This window comes from Myxocyprinus asiaticus, chromosome 3 (genome assembly GCF_019703515.2).
Source record: "Myxocyprinus asiaticus isolate MX2 ecotype Aquarium Trade chromosome 3, UBuf_Myxa_2, whole genome shotgun sequence".
NCBI classification, from domain to species: Eukaryota; Metazoa; Chordata; class Actinopteri; order Cypriniformes; family Catostomidae; genus Myxocyprinus; species Myxocyprinus asiaticus.
The window spans coordinates 14,169,027-14,185,820 of NC_059346.1; the positions used below are offsets into that span (position 1 = coordinate 14,169,027).

Below are 16,794 nucleotides of genomic sequence, written 5' to 3' on the forward strand. Positions count from 1 at the left end.
ACATTCCAGGCTCTTTGTCGTATTTCTTTAGTACTTAAGTGAAAGTGTTTTGGTTTTATGCAGCAATGTTCTGGATTTGTAATTTTTGGCCCACAATTTGATTGAACTCTGTCTTTACATTCACTGTTTTTCAGCTTGCGATCTCTGGAATTCTGGTTCAATCACATTTATACACATGAAGGTATGACAATGCTCCCCACATTACATAAACATACTCACACACACATACTTCTCCAGTTTCATTCAGTGCCTTTTTTCAGAGTAGGTGGCTGTAGTCCAGTGGCGTCTCAGGCTTGTTATTTCTGCAGGGGCACAAACAATCATTTAACCCAACGTGTCAGGGGTTGCCTTAACCAAAAATTATCCATAATTTAGAGATTTTTAAAAAATTGGCGGATAATTCCAAATGCTGGCTGTCATTCTGACAGATAAAAAAGAAACATGAAAATAATTTTAACCTAGTACATCAGTTTTGACTTCACTCTCTCTGTCTCTCTCACACACACGCACACTTCCGCTGTGTGTGTGCCCTATTTATTTTCTGGTATTAAGATGATTTAACATGCATATTAACAGGTGACATCGCCATTTACACCTGGTAATATGTGTCTCTTTTGACCAGTTCTGTTCAGATTTCGAGAAGAGGGTCTCCGATTCCATGAATGCATACATCAATCTTTACGTCAGTGTGTTAATGCATGATAATAAAGCACAAAAAAGTATAATAACAAAAAGAAAGCGGGGTAAAAGCGGAAACATTGTTTCTGCCAGCTATACTTGTATTTATTAAAAGTGCAAACATTATGTTTAGTGGAGTATCTGTAACTGAGCTTCAGAGATGTGTGTGCTTATCACCTGTGACACTTTATTTTGATATCAGGCAAATTTGAATAATTTGAATGTAATGTCCATTTTTTGGAAAAAAATGTTTTTAGAGCAGCGGTTGTTTGACAAGTAGAACTTTTACCCTAAAACTGGGTAGGGGTTGGTTTCATCAGGCTCAAGAATGAGGAGTCAATAAATCTATCATATAGGCCTATCCACTTTCATGTATATGTCATTATAATGGATACTATGCCTCTGAATGTACAGTAGCCCTAGTACTTATTAAATTAAAACAAGTATGACAGATAAAAATAGATAATGATGGAAATTTTACACCTCAGAGTGACGAATCAAGATTTTTTCCTAGCACAACCTCTGAACATGATGACTTGCACTAACATCCCTAATAATTTCATCTTTGCACAAAACATCACTTAAACGTGCACATTCATGTCAAAAAGCTAAAGTAACTGTGAAAGCAAACCAGATATTGTCGAAGGCTGTGCATATTATCTCACTATTCACCAGATCTCAAATGATTAACATAGAGGGCGACGGGCTTGCTCCACGCATAGCAAATGAGAAAGAATAAATGCTTTAATGCAACAGACCGTAATAATTATAACATTTCTCAAAAGAATATCTACTGTTGTCTTGCATAATGGACATAAAACAAGATTAGCATTTAGAAAAACAGCGCCACATATGGTAGTTTTGAACAACAACGCCACTGCTGTAGTCAGAGGAATGGTGAACCTTTGGGTCCCTGGTGTAGAGTCAAGATGTTCCAGGTCTTACACACTTAATTGCTTAGTGCCAGCATAATTCTAATATTTGCCATTTGTTGTGTCCTTCTGTCTCTTAATCATTGGCATGGTTCCTCAGATATCATTGCAGCACATTATCAACCATGGGGTTTCCTACCCCTATCTCAAGGGGCGTGCCAGCCACTGTTTGAAGAGCTGCTACTCCTTCTTCAGCCACTGTCACTGTTACCGTTTGATCTTGACCTGCTATTTGAGCCACACCAGTTACAAAAAGGAGAAGAACACCTGAGACGCAAGGAACAGCTATGCTCTGCCCGCCAAAGCCTCAGCCAATCAGATCGCTCTACCTTCCAGCTCATGAGAGGCTGTGACACATTGGAGCCTACACAGGAAGTAGGGATGGTGTCTTTGAGAGAGAAGTTTATATTAAGAGAAGAGGATGCCCAGCTTAGAATGGAGGGAGCATTAAAAGTGAAAAGAGATGGGCGGAAGAGTGATGGAGCAGACTGTGATAAGGAGGCAGGAGATACACAGATAGAAGGAGGTGGATGGAGTGCTGGCAGGATGAAGGGAGTTGGAGGAAAAGACAGTGAGAAAGAGAAAAGGAGAGAAAGACATGGAGACGTAGACAAACAGAGAAACAGACAAGCCGGGTGGTGGTACCAGCTCATGCAGAGCTCACAGGTTTACATCGACAACTCTGCCGAAGGGTCCAAATTTGTAAAGTGGGAGAAGAAGAGGAAAGGAGGCATTGAGAATCACAGGCAAAGCCATCCACCTCCTAGAGAAGGTGTAGTTGAGGGGGCTGAGGCCATGCAGCAGATGGATGAACAGGTGGAACAAGGTCAGACCAGCAATAACAATAGCATGGGCAATGGGACCCTCAACAAATCAGCGTTGACAAAGCCCACTAAAGCCACAAATGGAAAGCCATCATGGATGGGAAGTCCACCAGAATCAGTGCTCACTGAGCTAAAGAAGAGTAAGGAGAAGCAGCCAGGCTGCCATGATGCCTATAAAGGTATTCAGGCCCAGACGGAAGCAGGGGAGGATGGCTCAGCACAAGTGTTGCGATGGGGTCGGCTGTTTGGAGCTGGAAATGCAAGCAAGATGGAGAAAAGAGAGCAGAAATCGGTTAGGAAACAAAGGTGAGTTTTAATACACAATACTATACTTATTCCACAAATTAAACATGGTGTACTATAGTAAAACTGTAGAAACCACAGTTTTGCCTGTATTATAACTATGGTTTTACTACGAATATCATTGTTAAAATATGGGAACTGTTGTAAAACCATGGTAAATTTTTTGGTAATGGTTTTAACTATAGTTACAGTACTGTAGTATACCCCTGGTAAATTTTGTAGTTACTTTGGTTTTACTACAAATACCATAGTTCAAAGGGAACCCAAAATAATTGTGAGGGAACACAAAATATATTGTGAGGGAATGCAAAACTATTGCAAGGGAATGAAATAGATTCCCTCCCTGTCCTCTAAGGGGGTTCATAGATTGCAAACCATTTGATTGGTTAAAGTTTAAGATGCATTGAATGAAAAATTCAATAAAAAAAGGATTTCATAAAAAAAATATTGGCTGTGTGGTCATAATTCAGGTAGGTCTATAATTGGTTTTCATATTCTATAAACTTTGATAAAAATTCTTGCCTTCAGTTTCCTATTTTCAACATGAACTGGTTTTACAGATCACCAGCTTGTTTGATCTGAGTGGATTTTGTTGAAGTATGTCACAGCAGCTAAGTCACAGCAGTACTTCTTCTTTCTCCCAGGTTGCCATCTGGTTGGTTGAGTCTCGACCATTCCGTGTTGGATCTGGTGGCTCAATCTGTTGGTGTGGGGAAAAGAACGGAGCAACAATATCAAAGCCAAGAATCTCAGCTTGGTCCAACTCAACAAGCACAAACACAGAACCCCCCTATACAAAGACAAGCCCAAAGGTAACACAATCCATCTAAATTAGTTAAGTATAGGAAAATGTACAGTCTACCTAGTGTTGCCTGATCTTAAAAGAGAAAAAAGCGACTTCACCAAAACAAGACTTGCTTTAAGCTACCCAAATTGGTCGGGGTGGGGGGATCTTAATCACTGATCAGTATAGAACAGCATTAGGTAGCCCGTTTGGACTAAACTTGGCGTTATGCGTGCAGATCATATTTAGTTAAACCTTGTTGTTGTTTTTTTCCCACAGCACATGCACATGTTCTTCTGAAATTAATATAGTCCTGAATCAACTTTATACTGCTTTAATAACAGATATTGGGATAAAACAAAAGGGATAATACATACTCATTGCTCTTTTCAGGGTTCCCACTGTCATGAAAAACCTGAAAATATCAGGGAATATTCAAATATTACAAGTCTATAATAAATACACTACTGTTAAAAAGTTTGGGGTCACTTGCCTGAAATGTTTCTCATGATCTTAAAAACCTTTTTATCTGAAGGCGTATGCTTAAATATTTGAAATTAATTTTGTAGACGAAAATATAATTGTGCCAACATATTAATTTATTTAATTACAAAACTAAAATTTTATTTAAAAAAAAATATTTTTTGAAATAGAAGACTTGGACCGAATAATAAAGAAAAGCAGCCACTAAGTGCCCAGCATATAGATGGGAACTCCTTCAATACTGTTTAAAAAGCATCCCAGGGTGATACCTCAAGACTTTGGTTGAGAAAATGTCAAGAGTACATTTCTGCAAAATCTAGGCAAAGTGTGGCCACTTTGAAGATGCTAAAATATAACACAGTTTTGATTTATTTTGGATTTTTATAGTCACAATATAATTCCCATATTTCCATTTCTATTATTCCATAGTTGTAATGACTTTACTATTATTCTAAAATGTGAAAAAAATAAAGAATGAGTAACTGACCCTAAACTTTTGAACGGTAGTGTATATACAGTATATATAGTGTTTCTCTACTCTAAATATTTAATGAGCTTGAAATTGCTTATGTATAGAGTACAATCGTTAAGGTTGTCTCATTTGTCAGTGAATGATTCTTTTGAGTCAGTTTTTTTGAATGAGGAAATAAACATGGAAATTCATAGGTCAAATAGGGTGGGAACCCTGACTTTAACTGTAATAAACCAGCTAAACCCAAATGTAATCACAACAAATACTTGAATAAAAAGTATACTGCACAAATAATTTTAATTACAGGTCTGCTTCTTCACCAAACTTTGGTAAAATCAAATCTATATTAGTGCATCATATCTAATTAACCAAACAGTGACTGAAAAAATTGAGAAATTAAATTTGTCCTCTAATATTTTCCTTATATATGTCTCTTTTGCCATTATTGCTGTGATCTAGGAAATGAACTGGGGTTACCTGTTACTCACCAGTCCAGTTTCAGATGAAAAGTGTGTTTACATGCGTATTCGCAAGACAGCGAGTGTGAAGTGTGGGTCAGATGACTCTTTTCACTGGCTGTGTGTTTGACTCCACTGATGTAAGGCATGGCTCAAATAGTAGATGGGGCTATTTGGCAGCTGCTTTCATTGGTGGATTGCAATTTATTGTGCTCTGGGAGCCCAAAAACGCGACTGTACTGTGGAAACAAGCCCAAAAAAATGCAACCCGTGCCGCGACTTCCTATATTTCTAAGCGACTTAAAAGCAAGCCCAAAGTCGCTTATAGTAAGCAGACATGGCAACACTGAGTCAAGCGATCATGATATCATGATTATCACCGGCTGACTGTACTTTTTTGAGTGATATTTTTTTTTTAAGTATTGATTTGAGTGATCAATATCTGAGTAAAATATATTGATTATGTAAGAAAAAGAGAAATTACCTTATAAACGAAACAGGAAATTGTACTGGCAAGATAAAACCACTACTCCTACTTTAATTAATTTTATTCTTATTGATTCTTTCTGTCCCCCTGTTCTCCCTTTTTTCCAGTGAAGTGAGGGCATTGTGCCATCATATTGCCACAGAGCCGGGTCAGCTCAGTTTCCGTAAAGGGGACGTGCTACAGGTGCTCAGCAGGGCAGACTCTGATTGGCTGCTGTGTGCTCTGGGGAACAGCCAGGGCCTTGTTCCCATCATATACGTCACCCTGACTGAGGACAGTCAGGAGCCCCAGCGTTGAAGATCTAAAGCATGTGTTCTGATAAAGAGGAGCATGAGATGGGGTTGGGGACAGAGGGTCACTATGAAACTGGCTGCACAAAAGATGAGTCTGACAGATTTCATTATTGTGCTTGCATGTGTATGTAAACACCTATACACACACAAACACACACAAATATCATAATTTACTGCTGTGAAATCACCCTCTTTGTTTCAGTGAACAGCAATGAGCCAACCAGTGATTAGAAAGTGTAGATCTAGTTACTGAGTCGTGATATTGTTTGCGTTGAGCCATCAGGTTTTGCAACTTAGCTTTAAATCATATATGTCAATAGCCTTTAAAAAAACGAAAAAACCAAATGGAGTTATAAGATGACACTACTGGCACATATGCCTTGTCTTTATAAATACTGTATGATTTTATGTAATCTAGATGTTAATCGATTTCTGCATTGTGACCACAAATGTGTTTGCATATGCCTTTCAAAGTTGTACATCTTGGACTGTTTGTTCAAATAACTGTATCAAATTAAGCAGAACAGTACATTGAAAAAGGGAAATCTTGGTGGCAGTCAACTAACTGCTCTCCTGATATACTTAAGGGAATTAAATCGCTTTTACGGGTTGAAAAACATGTCCAGAGGCATCATATCCATGACACAGTCTTTTCTGATGTGAGCTGCACTGACAGGTACGTAAATCAAAAACAAGGGACAATTTACAAAAAGACTGTCTGCATGTGATGGAGTATTTTGCATTCACACAATGGTTTGTGTTTCTGATACTGAATTGAAAAGGTAAATTAAGCTCAGTCTTTTACCTTAATTTGACTATATCTCTTCCTATTAAACCTTTTGTACAATCTGCAAGAGATGACAAAAGGGAAGATGTGTCTACTGTTTGTCTAACGTTTTATTTTGATTTAACACCCTTGGAGTCCTTTGTGGCCTATATTGATTAAGATAGATCAGCTTGTAAATGAATGGATGGATGTATAGATAGAATGGGACAGATGCATAGAGTTTTTTGTAAGCAGTTGATTAGATGGAAAAAACAAGAGTTTAAAAAGGTGTTGATGTTACTCATAAACCCCTTATACTCCAATCAAACACATTTGAATAAAATTACTTATTTCCATTTAAAGTCTGCTTTCAAAGTCTGTCAATTCAAAGTTTAGATCATTTGAATATTATCTACAAACAACTAAAAACCAGTTGAAAGACATTCCTCTGCTTTTGCATTAGAGGACAAAGAGAGAAATTTAGGCAGGGACGCCATAATAGTCAAATATTACATATGATATTGCAGTGGTACCCTGTTGTGTATTTGTGATGTTATGGCCATTTGTTGTGCTAAATTTAACTCAAGGTGAGGCCTTAGGACAGGAATGTTTATTATGTATTTTATTTAAGCGTTAAATGGTTATTTTGGACTTAAGTATGGTCCGCAATTTTATTTAAAATTATCTTTGGCCCTCAGTATGGCACTTGGTATGCTTTTGCTTAACAAAGTAATATATAAAAATCACATTTTTATTTGATTTAATCAAATTGCATTATTAAGACATCTCTAGATGATAATGTCATGATTTTTATTATTTTCTATTTATAAAATGCATTGGTCATTATTTTGTGTATTAGTTCATGTAAATATTTTGCATTCTCATGCTCTTGAAAGGAAAATTACTTTAACTACTTGTTATTAACAGCTTATAACACATTGTTATTGTTAATAGTTAAAAAACTATTCAAATACTATGTACATTATGTTGTTATGGGATGTTATGATTAAAACAAAAAAACTGCGCAATCTAGATTATAGTGCTGCTTTAGGTCAGTGGTTCTAAACCTTTTTGACTCCAAGGCCCCCCACTGTCCAAGACAATATTTGAAGGCCCCCTCGACCGAAACTAGATGTGTCTGATTAAAATAATTAATCATGGATCATTTTTGTTTCTAGAAGTTTCAGAAAGAGTCTGTTTATAATTTGTAGACATTAAGTATTTTTTAGCATTTTAATTAAGTTATTTTAAGTCAACTTGAAGCCCCCTTGGAAGTGTGCTGAGGCCCCCTAGTGGGTCCCGGCCCCCTGGTTGAGAACCACTGCTTTAGGTCATTCTTTGTAACTCAGAGATTTGTCTGTTGGTCTTCCAAATATGCTTTGCTTTTCACTGGAACCCACCCTGCTAATGTCAGAGAGAAAGAGAGAGAGAGAGAGAGAGAGAGAGAGAGAGAGTGAAAGAGCTGTGCAGTGCCTTTTTTGAATCAATGTGTCTACTAAAGGGAATCACGAGTGCTTATAATAACTGTGTCTTTTCAAAAGTGTTTGGTGCCATTCAAGTTCTTTTCTGATGTGTATGAAGAATGGTCTGTACAAAGGCAAAATGATAAACTGGCATCCGTTTTAGCCATAGTTTGCTATCATCTTTCTATGCAGATTGTTAGAGAATGAACTGTGATAGCGGAAGTCTTGATCGGATGGTTTATGTATGTTTGTGCAATGATCTCTCTCTCACTCTCCCTCTCTACAGGCTTTGTACATCCTGATTTTCCTTGCCTGTGTATATATATATATATGATACCTGTAGCCCATCTGGCTCTCCTACCCCCTCTGTATGACCATGTTGTGCTCTTATGACATTACCACCATGTATGGATATCAATAACAAAGTGCTCATGTGGATACTGATCCAATGCCTCTTGTCGTTTTTCTCATCTGTGTTTCTTAATGAGTAAACTTTTTACTGATTATAGTGTTTACTGATTATATTATTGGATAGCTTGTGTTTTTCAAGATCCAGGTGCTGCTTGAACCACAGTTCCTTACATTTCATAAATATGAATTAATTGAGAATTAATAAATTCACACATTTTAAACCCTGAATTAAGGCCACTCTTAACCCTATATTGCCAACTTTGTTGAAACAGTCATTCTGGTGACTTACTACCAGTGTAAAACATGGATAGAGATAACGCAGGATTACTTTAGTATATGTAAACAACAATATTGCAAGTGTGAAAAGCACAGTAGAGTGTTTTAGGCTTGTTGTTTGAAAATGCTTAACAACACTGGCTCAAAACATTTTGTCTGCATATCTGTCATGTGGTATAGTAATATTTCAGGTTCAATACAAGTTAGACTCAATCGACAGCATTTGTGGCATAATATTGATTACCACAAAAATCCTTAAAAAAGGAAAAATCTGGGTTCCATTGAGGCACTTACAATGGAAGTGAATGGGGCCAATCCGTAAACATTAAAATACTCACTATTTCAATAAAATCACTTACTAACCTTGTCTGTGTAAAGTTATAGCCAATTTTACAACTTCGTTCTCATGACGATGTAATGTCAACAAACCCTAAAACAACTATAAATATGACAATTTAAACAACTGTACAGCTCAAATAATACATGAGTTTTATCAATAGAATTAATGTAAGTGATTTTATAAAATGATAAGCTTCACATTTCTGCATTTAAACCCTCCAAAAATTGGCCCCATTCACTTTCATTGTAAGTGACTCACTGTAACCTTGATTTTTATTTGATTTTTTTAAGAAAAGGTGGGACGAGTCAAAATTATTTTTTTGTGGTAATCAACATTATGGCACAAATGCTGTTGATTGAGCTTAACTTGAATTGAACCCGGAATATTCTTTTTAGCTCAATCGACAGAATTTGGAAGTGAGGCACTTACAATGGAAGTGAATGGGGCCAATTTTTGGAGGGTTTATAGGCAGAAATTTGAAGCTTATAATTTTATAAAAGCACTTACATTTATTCTGTTAAAATTCATGTATTACTTGAGCTGTAAAGTTGTTTAAAAGGTAATTTTTACAGTCTTTTTAGGGTTTGTTGACATTAAATAATCATGGCAACCAAGTTGTAAAATTGGCTAGAACTTTACACAGAAAAGTTTAGTAAGTGATTTTATCTCACTAAAATCATGTTAAGACACATACTGTTTATGTCTTTTGGCTTTACTTTTGAAACATTGAGTATTTTAACGTTTACAAAATTGGCCCCATTCACTTCTATTTTATGTGTCTCACTTTAACCCAGATTTTTGCTTATTTTAAAGAAAAGGAGAGACGAGTCGAAATTAACTTTAGTGGTAATCAATATTATGCCACAAATGCTGTCGATTGAGCTGAACTTGTATTGAACCCGGAATATTCCTTTTATATCCTCATGAAACCCAGCTGTAGAGGACAAAATGTTCTTTGGTAGTATCTCTGAAACCCTATACAAGCAAACAAGAACATCCAGAGCTTTTCACTGATAACCTACTAAATGTTTATGGCGTGGCTAATATGATAATACTACTCAAATGTATTCATAAAACATGATTTTAAAAACATTTGCAATATGTTAATATTACGGTAATCTAAAAGATCAAATGCAACAACATGTATTGCTGAGGCTCTAGATGACATCAGCCCGTAAAGAACATATTTCGTCATGTTTCGAAGACACTGCGACCCGGCAACATGGATGGATACAGAGCAAAACACACCTGCAAAGAACCATAAATAAGGTAATTAAAATAAAACAAACAAACACGTAGATGCTGTACTAAAACAAGAAATGCGATTATTTTATGAACGTGTTCTTATGGTGTATAACAGTAACAAAACAACATTTAGCATGAAAGCGTTTTGCAAAAGCATGCTGAAAAATAACGGTATTACTGTTGATAGCTTGTGAAGAGTCATTTGAAGTTTACGCTGTTTTGTTACTCTTTTACAAACTTAAAGTTCTGATCTGTCCCAGGCGCCACACAGCCATGAGTTATGAATCGCAGGAAGTTACGAATCGCACTATGGTAATAGTTTATGTTATGAATATGAAATAGGAAAAAATGTATATGAAATAGGTTACGTGACGTGTACCCGCTAGGCCAAATTTCCTTTGAAGGCAAAACAGTCCACTCGACGACCATCTTTGGAACGCTTGGGCAGCTATTCTCTATGTAAAAAAGCGGCATAATCTACTTAAGTGGGGAAAGACCGAAATATCCAAAACTGTTGGGCAAGATTACGATCAAAGAACATATTTAAATTCAGCAGTAAAATCTAACAACAACTGTATTATAAATTGTGCTAGTTTAGATCAGATCACGCTAAAAAACAACACGCTATTTTCAGACTGGTTCAGCTAATACGCATGCGCCACCCCAAATTGATTGACAGGCGTTATCTGTATCTAAAAGGTGATTGGCTATTTCTACCTTTAGGGCGGGACTTCCGTTGGCCGTTCCAGTTTCTCCCATTCATTTTAATACCAGTGGTCAGTCTCTGATAAACTATCTCTGACTAGGCCCACCTGACGTAACTTTAGTCATTAATATTCAGGAACCAAGCGTTTACCATATATCTTTTTCACACACTGTGATGACGTGCCTCCGTCTTATTTAGCAGCGTAAATCTAGCAAACTTTTTTGTATGATCATTTTTTAAAATATTGAGTGTAAGTTTATAACATTATGATTTGTGTTATATTACACTGGAATTAGTTTAAAAAATGAATTACCACAGCTGCGAGGGGGTTTCAGTTACAGCTGCTGAGAGAGTGATAGTAAATTTGGCATCTTCTACCATCTGTTTTAAGCCATCGCTTTGTATTTTTTTTCTCCCGGAAAGTCATTCAAATATAATGATGGATTTTTTTATTTTGCTCTTGGAGCAAATGGGTAATTTAAAATTATATTTGCTGTGGTCTCCCATTCACTCCCATTCACCGCTGTCAAGTTTACCCTGCAAACGTTTATTTCCACGACATAATGAATATTCATAAGATAAGTATTCGCTGTATTTTCTTAATCATAAAATGTCAGTCATAATAGGATAGCTATTTTGTGAGGAAAACGTTTTTAGATGTCCATGGAATCTTATCGTTCTTTCAGAAATGTTCTTTTGTATTTGATAATTGTTTTTTATTGGGTAAAGCAATACCATGTCGCGCGTGTCTGTGTATTCAGTTTTACAGACCATGTTTTACTATATTTACTGTTTTGTGCCATACTAAAGACCGGTGTGAAGTTTGTATCCGGTTACACACCGCACCGTTTTTTGACCTTTAATGTTGTTGTTGCTATATTGATAAGTTGTTTGCAAGAACTGTCATTCCCTCCCCCTCATTTCTTACCCACCATGCCTGAACTTTCCCCTATATCCCACACATACACACTCACACACAGGGTCCTTAACTGGCAGAGAGGTGGTTGTCTGTTAGACTCAGGCAGTTGTAAAGAGAAGAGCATTGAGTACTATGTGTACACATTCCAATACCAGAGGTCTGGAGACTGACCGTCTCTTTCAAGGTTTGTTCTAAACTGTTCTAACTAATAATTTTATCTCATTGTTTCATTATTTGAGAATGTCTTACTAAATGTGTTTATTAGTAGACTTCAGGCTTTGCATGCAATTACTTTTTCTAGAGACTGTTTCTGATTCTGTTTACATTCCTGATTGAGTCTAAACATGTAGCCTAATGGAGAGTGTTTGAAACATAGCTGTTAAATGTTTTTCCTTAAAGGAATAGTTCACACATTTTTATTTATTTATTTAAATTTCTTTTTTTTTACATTATTTCAGCATTTACAAACCCTCATACCATCCCAGATAACGTTATTCCTTCAGAAGATTTTAAGAATGTCTCAGCTCCACAAATGCAAGTGAATGGTAACCAAAATTGTGAACCTCCAAAAAACACATAAATGCAGCATAAAAGTAATCCAAATGACTCCAGAGTCTTAATCCATGTCTTCTGAAGAGATCCAATCGATTTTGGGTGACAACAGACCAAAATATATCTCCTTTTTCAATATAAACCTTGACATCAGCAGTCTCCTTGGCAATCATGATTTCAAGCTCGATTACACTTCCTAGTGCTTGATGCATGTGCAGAGTGCTAGATGGCACTATAGGAGGTGTAATCTAGTTTGAAATCATGATTGCCAAGGAGAGTGCTGATGTCAATATTTATAGTGAAAAGGAGTTATGTTTTGGTCTGTTTTCACCCAAAACCGATTGGATTGCTTCAGAAGACATGGATTAAACCACTGGAGTCTTATGAATTACCTTTATGTGCTTTTTGGAGCTTCAAACATTTGGTCACCATTCACTTGCATTGTATGGACCTACAGAGCTGATATAATCTTATAAAAATCTTAATTTGTGCTTCTACAGAAGAAATAAAGTCATACACGTCTGGGATGGCATAAGGGTGAGTAAATGATGAGAGAATTTTCATTTTTGGGTGAACTATCCCTTTAAGTCTATTGAGATGTTAAAACATGGTAACTCCACCAGTATGAATTGAAAATTATGTTGGCTAATGGCTACATGACCATGACAAACTTGTGTTCCTCTGACACCTCTTAAAACTGACTCTTTGAAACTGGTGGTCATTTCTATTGAGCTTTTTCAGTGTATTTTTATTTCTATGCCATATAACCTATGTATGTATGAAAATTGTGTTTATTGATGTTTTGGTTGCATCCCTCATATTGAGCACACTGATGTCGCCTAATGTTCTGTACTCTGCTGATATCCTAACTGTGGCTTGGCTTTTCTTTGTTTACAGTCAAATATTTACAGAAATCAAGACAAAAATAAAATCTCATCATAAAAGATCATCTCATCTTATAGGAGGTGGCAAGAGTTTGCAGACATATGTTAAGGCTCCCAGTCCACAAATAGTTGTATATGACCTCTGCATTGGTCATTCTCATCAGTGCTTAGTTTAAATCTCATAGCCCATTTGAATGTATCATCAAGGTCCACAGGGAGAGAGTGATGTCATAACAAACACCCAACAGCCACTGTTCAGAGTAACGGTCTCTTCCAATGGACCCGGAAACAGCAAGCACCTCAACAGGAAGTGAAGAGATTCCCCCATCAACCACTAGTGATCCCACTGACCAATCAGAAGTCACAGAAGAAGCTGCTTCCAACCCTGTTCCCATGGCTATGAATGAGCCTGTTAGGCCCAGGTTTGGTGCAGGTGTTCAGGCTAAAGAGAGGCTGAAGTTTATTCTGGGAGCTTCTGAGGATAACTCCTCCGATGATGAGTCTTTTGTTATGGGCCAGGGAGCCAGACCTCAGAACAAAAGCACAGAGCAGCCCAAGGCACCACCTACCACCTTATCCGAAGCACTGCCACCCCCTGTCCCGGCACCATCCTCCAGCCTGAGGTGAGCATCCCAAGGAATCTTTTGTTGTTGTTTGCATGTGTGCATTTGTCTGTTCTAATAATATTTTTAGCTGCAAAAAAAAAAAAAAAAACGACAACAACAACAACAACAACAACAAAAAAACATTTCAGCATTTAATTGTTTTTGTAAAGTTTTAAGAAAAAGCTTCCTTCATTCATTGCTCTTTTTCCAACCACTTTACATTTCTGGATCAGTAACAAATATGGTTGACTGAGGTGATAAAAATTTGAAATCTTTTAAAAATCAAGTTTAAAACACACCTGCCAAGTTCATAGAAATGTAATCTTTTTGTCTGTATTGGTTTCAAAACATTTATAGCATTTTCTACAATTTGATTTTGATTGAATGTCTTTAAAATAGTCATGTGGTGTAACCAAGTAAAGGTACAGTATTAAAATGCATTTCTTGCACCTTGAATACATGAGTGTACACAACACAATAATAAAAAAAAAAAATTCAAACACTTTTAAAGTAATTTTTATTTTATTTTTTACAAATATTATGATTTTTTGAGACATGAATATCAAGAACAAAATGTGCCTTTTCATAAATATGTAAAAATATCTGATACAGTTGAAGTCAGAAGTTTACATACATCTTAACCAAATACATTTAAACTCAGTTTTTCACAATTCCTGACATTTCATCATAGAAAACATTCCCTGTCTTAGGTCAGTTAGGATCACTATTTTATTTTAAGAAAGTGAAATGTCAGAATAATAGTAGAGAGAATTGTTTATTTCAGCTTTTATTTCTTTCATCACATTTCCAGTGGGTCAGAAGTTTACATACACTTTGTTAGTATTTGGTATCATTGCCTTTAAATTGTTTAACTTGGGTCAAACATTTTGGGTAGTCTTACACAAGCTTCTCACAATAAGTTGCTGGAATTTTGGCCCATTCCTCCAGACAGAACTGGTGTAACTGAATCAGGTTTGTAGGCCTCCTTGTTCACACACGCTTTTTCAGTTCTGCCCACTAATTTTCTATTGTATTGAGGTCAGGGCTTTGTGATGGCCACTCCAATACCTTGACTTTGTTGTCCTTAAGCCATTTTGCCACAACTTTGGAGGTATGTTTGGGGTCATTGTCCATTTGGAAGACCCATTTGCGACCGAGCTTTAACTTCCTGGTTGATGTCTTGAAATGTTGCTTTAATATATCCACATAATTTTCCTTCCTCGTGATGCCATCTATTTTGTGAAGTGCACCAGTCCCTCCTGCAGCAGAGCACCCCCACAACATGATGTTGCCACCCCTATGCTTCACAGTTGGGATGGTGTTCTTCGGCTTGCAAGCCTCACCCTTTTTCCTCCAAACATAACAATGGTCATTATGGCCAATCAGTTTGATTTTTGTTTCATCAGACCAGAGGACATTTCTCCAAAAAGTAAGATCTTTGTCCCCATGTGCACTTGCAAACTGTAGTCTGGCTTTTTTTATGGTGGTTTTGGAGCAGTGGCTTCTTCCTTGCTGAGCAGCCTTTCAGGTAATGTCGATATAGGACTTGTTTTAATGTGGATATAGATACTTGTCTACCTGTTTCATCCAGCATCTTCACAAGGCCCTTTGCTGTTGTTCTGGGATTGATTTGCACTTTTTGCACCAAACTACGTTCATCTCCTGGAGATAGAATGTGTCTCTTTGCCTGAGCGGTGTGATGGCTGCGTGGTCCCATGGTGTTTATACTTGCATACTATTGTTTGTACAGATGAACGTGGTACCTTCAGGCATTTGGAAATTGCTCCCAAGGATGAACCAGACTTGTGGAGGTCCACAATTTTTTTCTGAGGTCTTGGCTGATTTTTATTGATTTTTTTTTTCATGATGTCAAGCAAAAAAGCACTGAGTTTGAAGATAGGCCTTAAAATACATCCACTGGTACACCTATAATTGACTCCAATTAGCCCATCAGAAGCTAATTGCCTAAAGGCATACCATAATTTTCTGGAATTTTCCAACCTGCATAGAGGCACAGTTAACCTAGTGTAGGTAAACTTCTGACCCACTAGAATTGTGATATAGTCAATTAAATGTGAAAAAGTCTGGCTGTAAACAATTGTTGGAAAAATTACTCGTGTTATGCACAAAGCAGATGTCTTAAACGACTTGCCAGAACTATAGTTTGCTAATATTAAATCTGTGGAGTGGTAAAAAATTTGTTTTAATGACTTCAACCCAAGTGTATTTAAACTTCTGACTTCAACTGTATTATTTTTAAAAACTTCACACACACAGTCTTAAAGGTCTAAAGCTTTTTTTTTTTTTTTTATGTCACAGGACAGCAAAATGGCTAAAAAAAAGTCAAGTTGGTTACACCGCTTGTTTTAATGATATTTTATAACAAAAATATTTCACTGCCTATTTGTTTTTAAGAAAGAATAATAATATATTATTGTTCTACACTTCTCATGGCAACATATTTTTTAAAACTTTTTATTTTAATAAATTATTAGATTTTGTTTTACTGTCTCTGGACAGTTACACCACATGACATTTTTTTATTTCAAGCCCCAGATGTTTTTTTTCAAAATGACCTTGAAGTCAGTAAATAAAAACATGTTCATCATAAACGTGGTGTATTTAAGGCAAGGTAAGGCAAATTTATTTATATAGCACATTTCATACGTATATAGCATATTTATATAGCACATTTCAATTCAAAGTGCTTTACATAAAAATGATAAAGAAAAGACTTGCATAAAAAAAATATTAAGAACAAATTAAAATCAAAACTAATTAAGAACAAAAAATGAGAATAAAAAGTAATAAAAATGTCTTTAACAATGATTAAACTGAATAAACAAAGGTAAAGAATACAGAAATAAAACGATACAGTGCAATCAGTGAGTGCGGGTGGCATAATAGCTAAAA

The 16,794-nt window shown here is 36.3% G+C and overlaps 2 protein-coding genes across 8 annotated transcripts in view; both read left to right on the top strand.

Annotated features, from left to right (window-relative positions):
• The window catches only part of LOC127418356 (AP-4 complex accessory subunit RUSC2-like), a 32,871-nt gene extending 24,484 nt beyond the window's left edge, over positions 1–8,387 (top strand). For all 3 annotated transcript variants that reach the window (XM_051658963.1, XM_051658953.1, XM_051658972.1), the window contains 4 exons: positions 135–181; positions 1,711–2,740; positions 3,382–3,549; positions 5,529–8,387. In XM_051658963.1, the coding sequence (XP_051514923.1) occupies positions 135–181; positions 1,711–2,740; positions 3,382–3,549; positions 5,529–5,718 (1,435 nt within the window). In that variant the 3' untranslated portion in view covers positions 5,719–8,387. The remainder of the gene's footprint in view (positions 1–134; positions 182–1,710; positions 2,741–3,381; positions 3,550–5,528) is intronic.
• A 1,709-nt stretch (positions 8,388–10,096) lies between these two features.
• Positions 10,097–16,794, top strand: part of LOC127418333 (acetyl-CoA carboxylase 2-like) — a 44,367-nt gene continuing 37,669 nt past the window's right edge. For 4 of the 5 annotated variants that reach the window (XR_007893411.1, XR_007893414.1, XM_051658910.1 and 1 more), the window contains exons 1-3: positions 10,097–10,239; positions 11,902–12,024; positions 13,290–13,899. Coding sequence is in view for 2 of the 5 variants with exons in the window: in XM_051658910.1 (XP_051514870.1) it covers positions 13,553–13,899 (347 nt within the window). In the remaining 3 variants the exon portion in view is untranslated. Of the gene's footprint in view, positions 10,240–11,901; positions 12,025–13,289; positions 13,900–16,794 lie in introns of those variants that run through there. The other variant, XM_051658922.1, reaches the window with a different exon arrangement.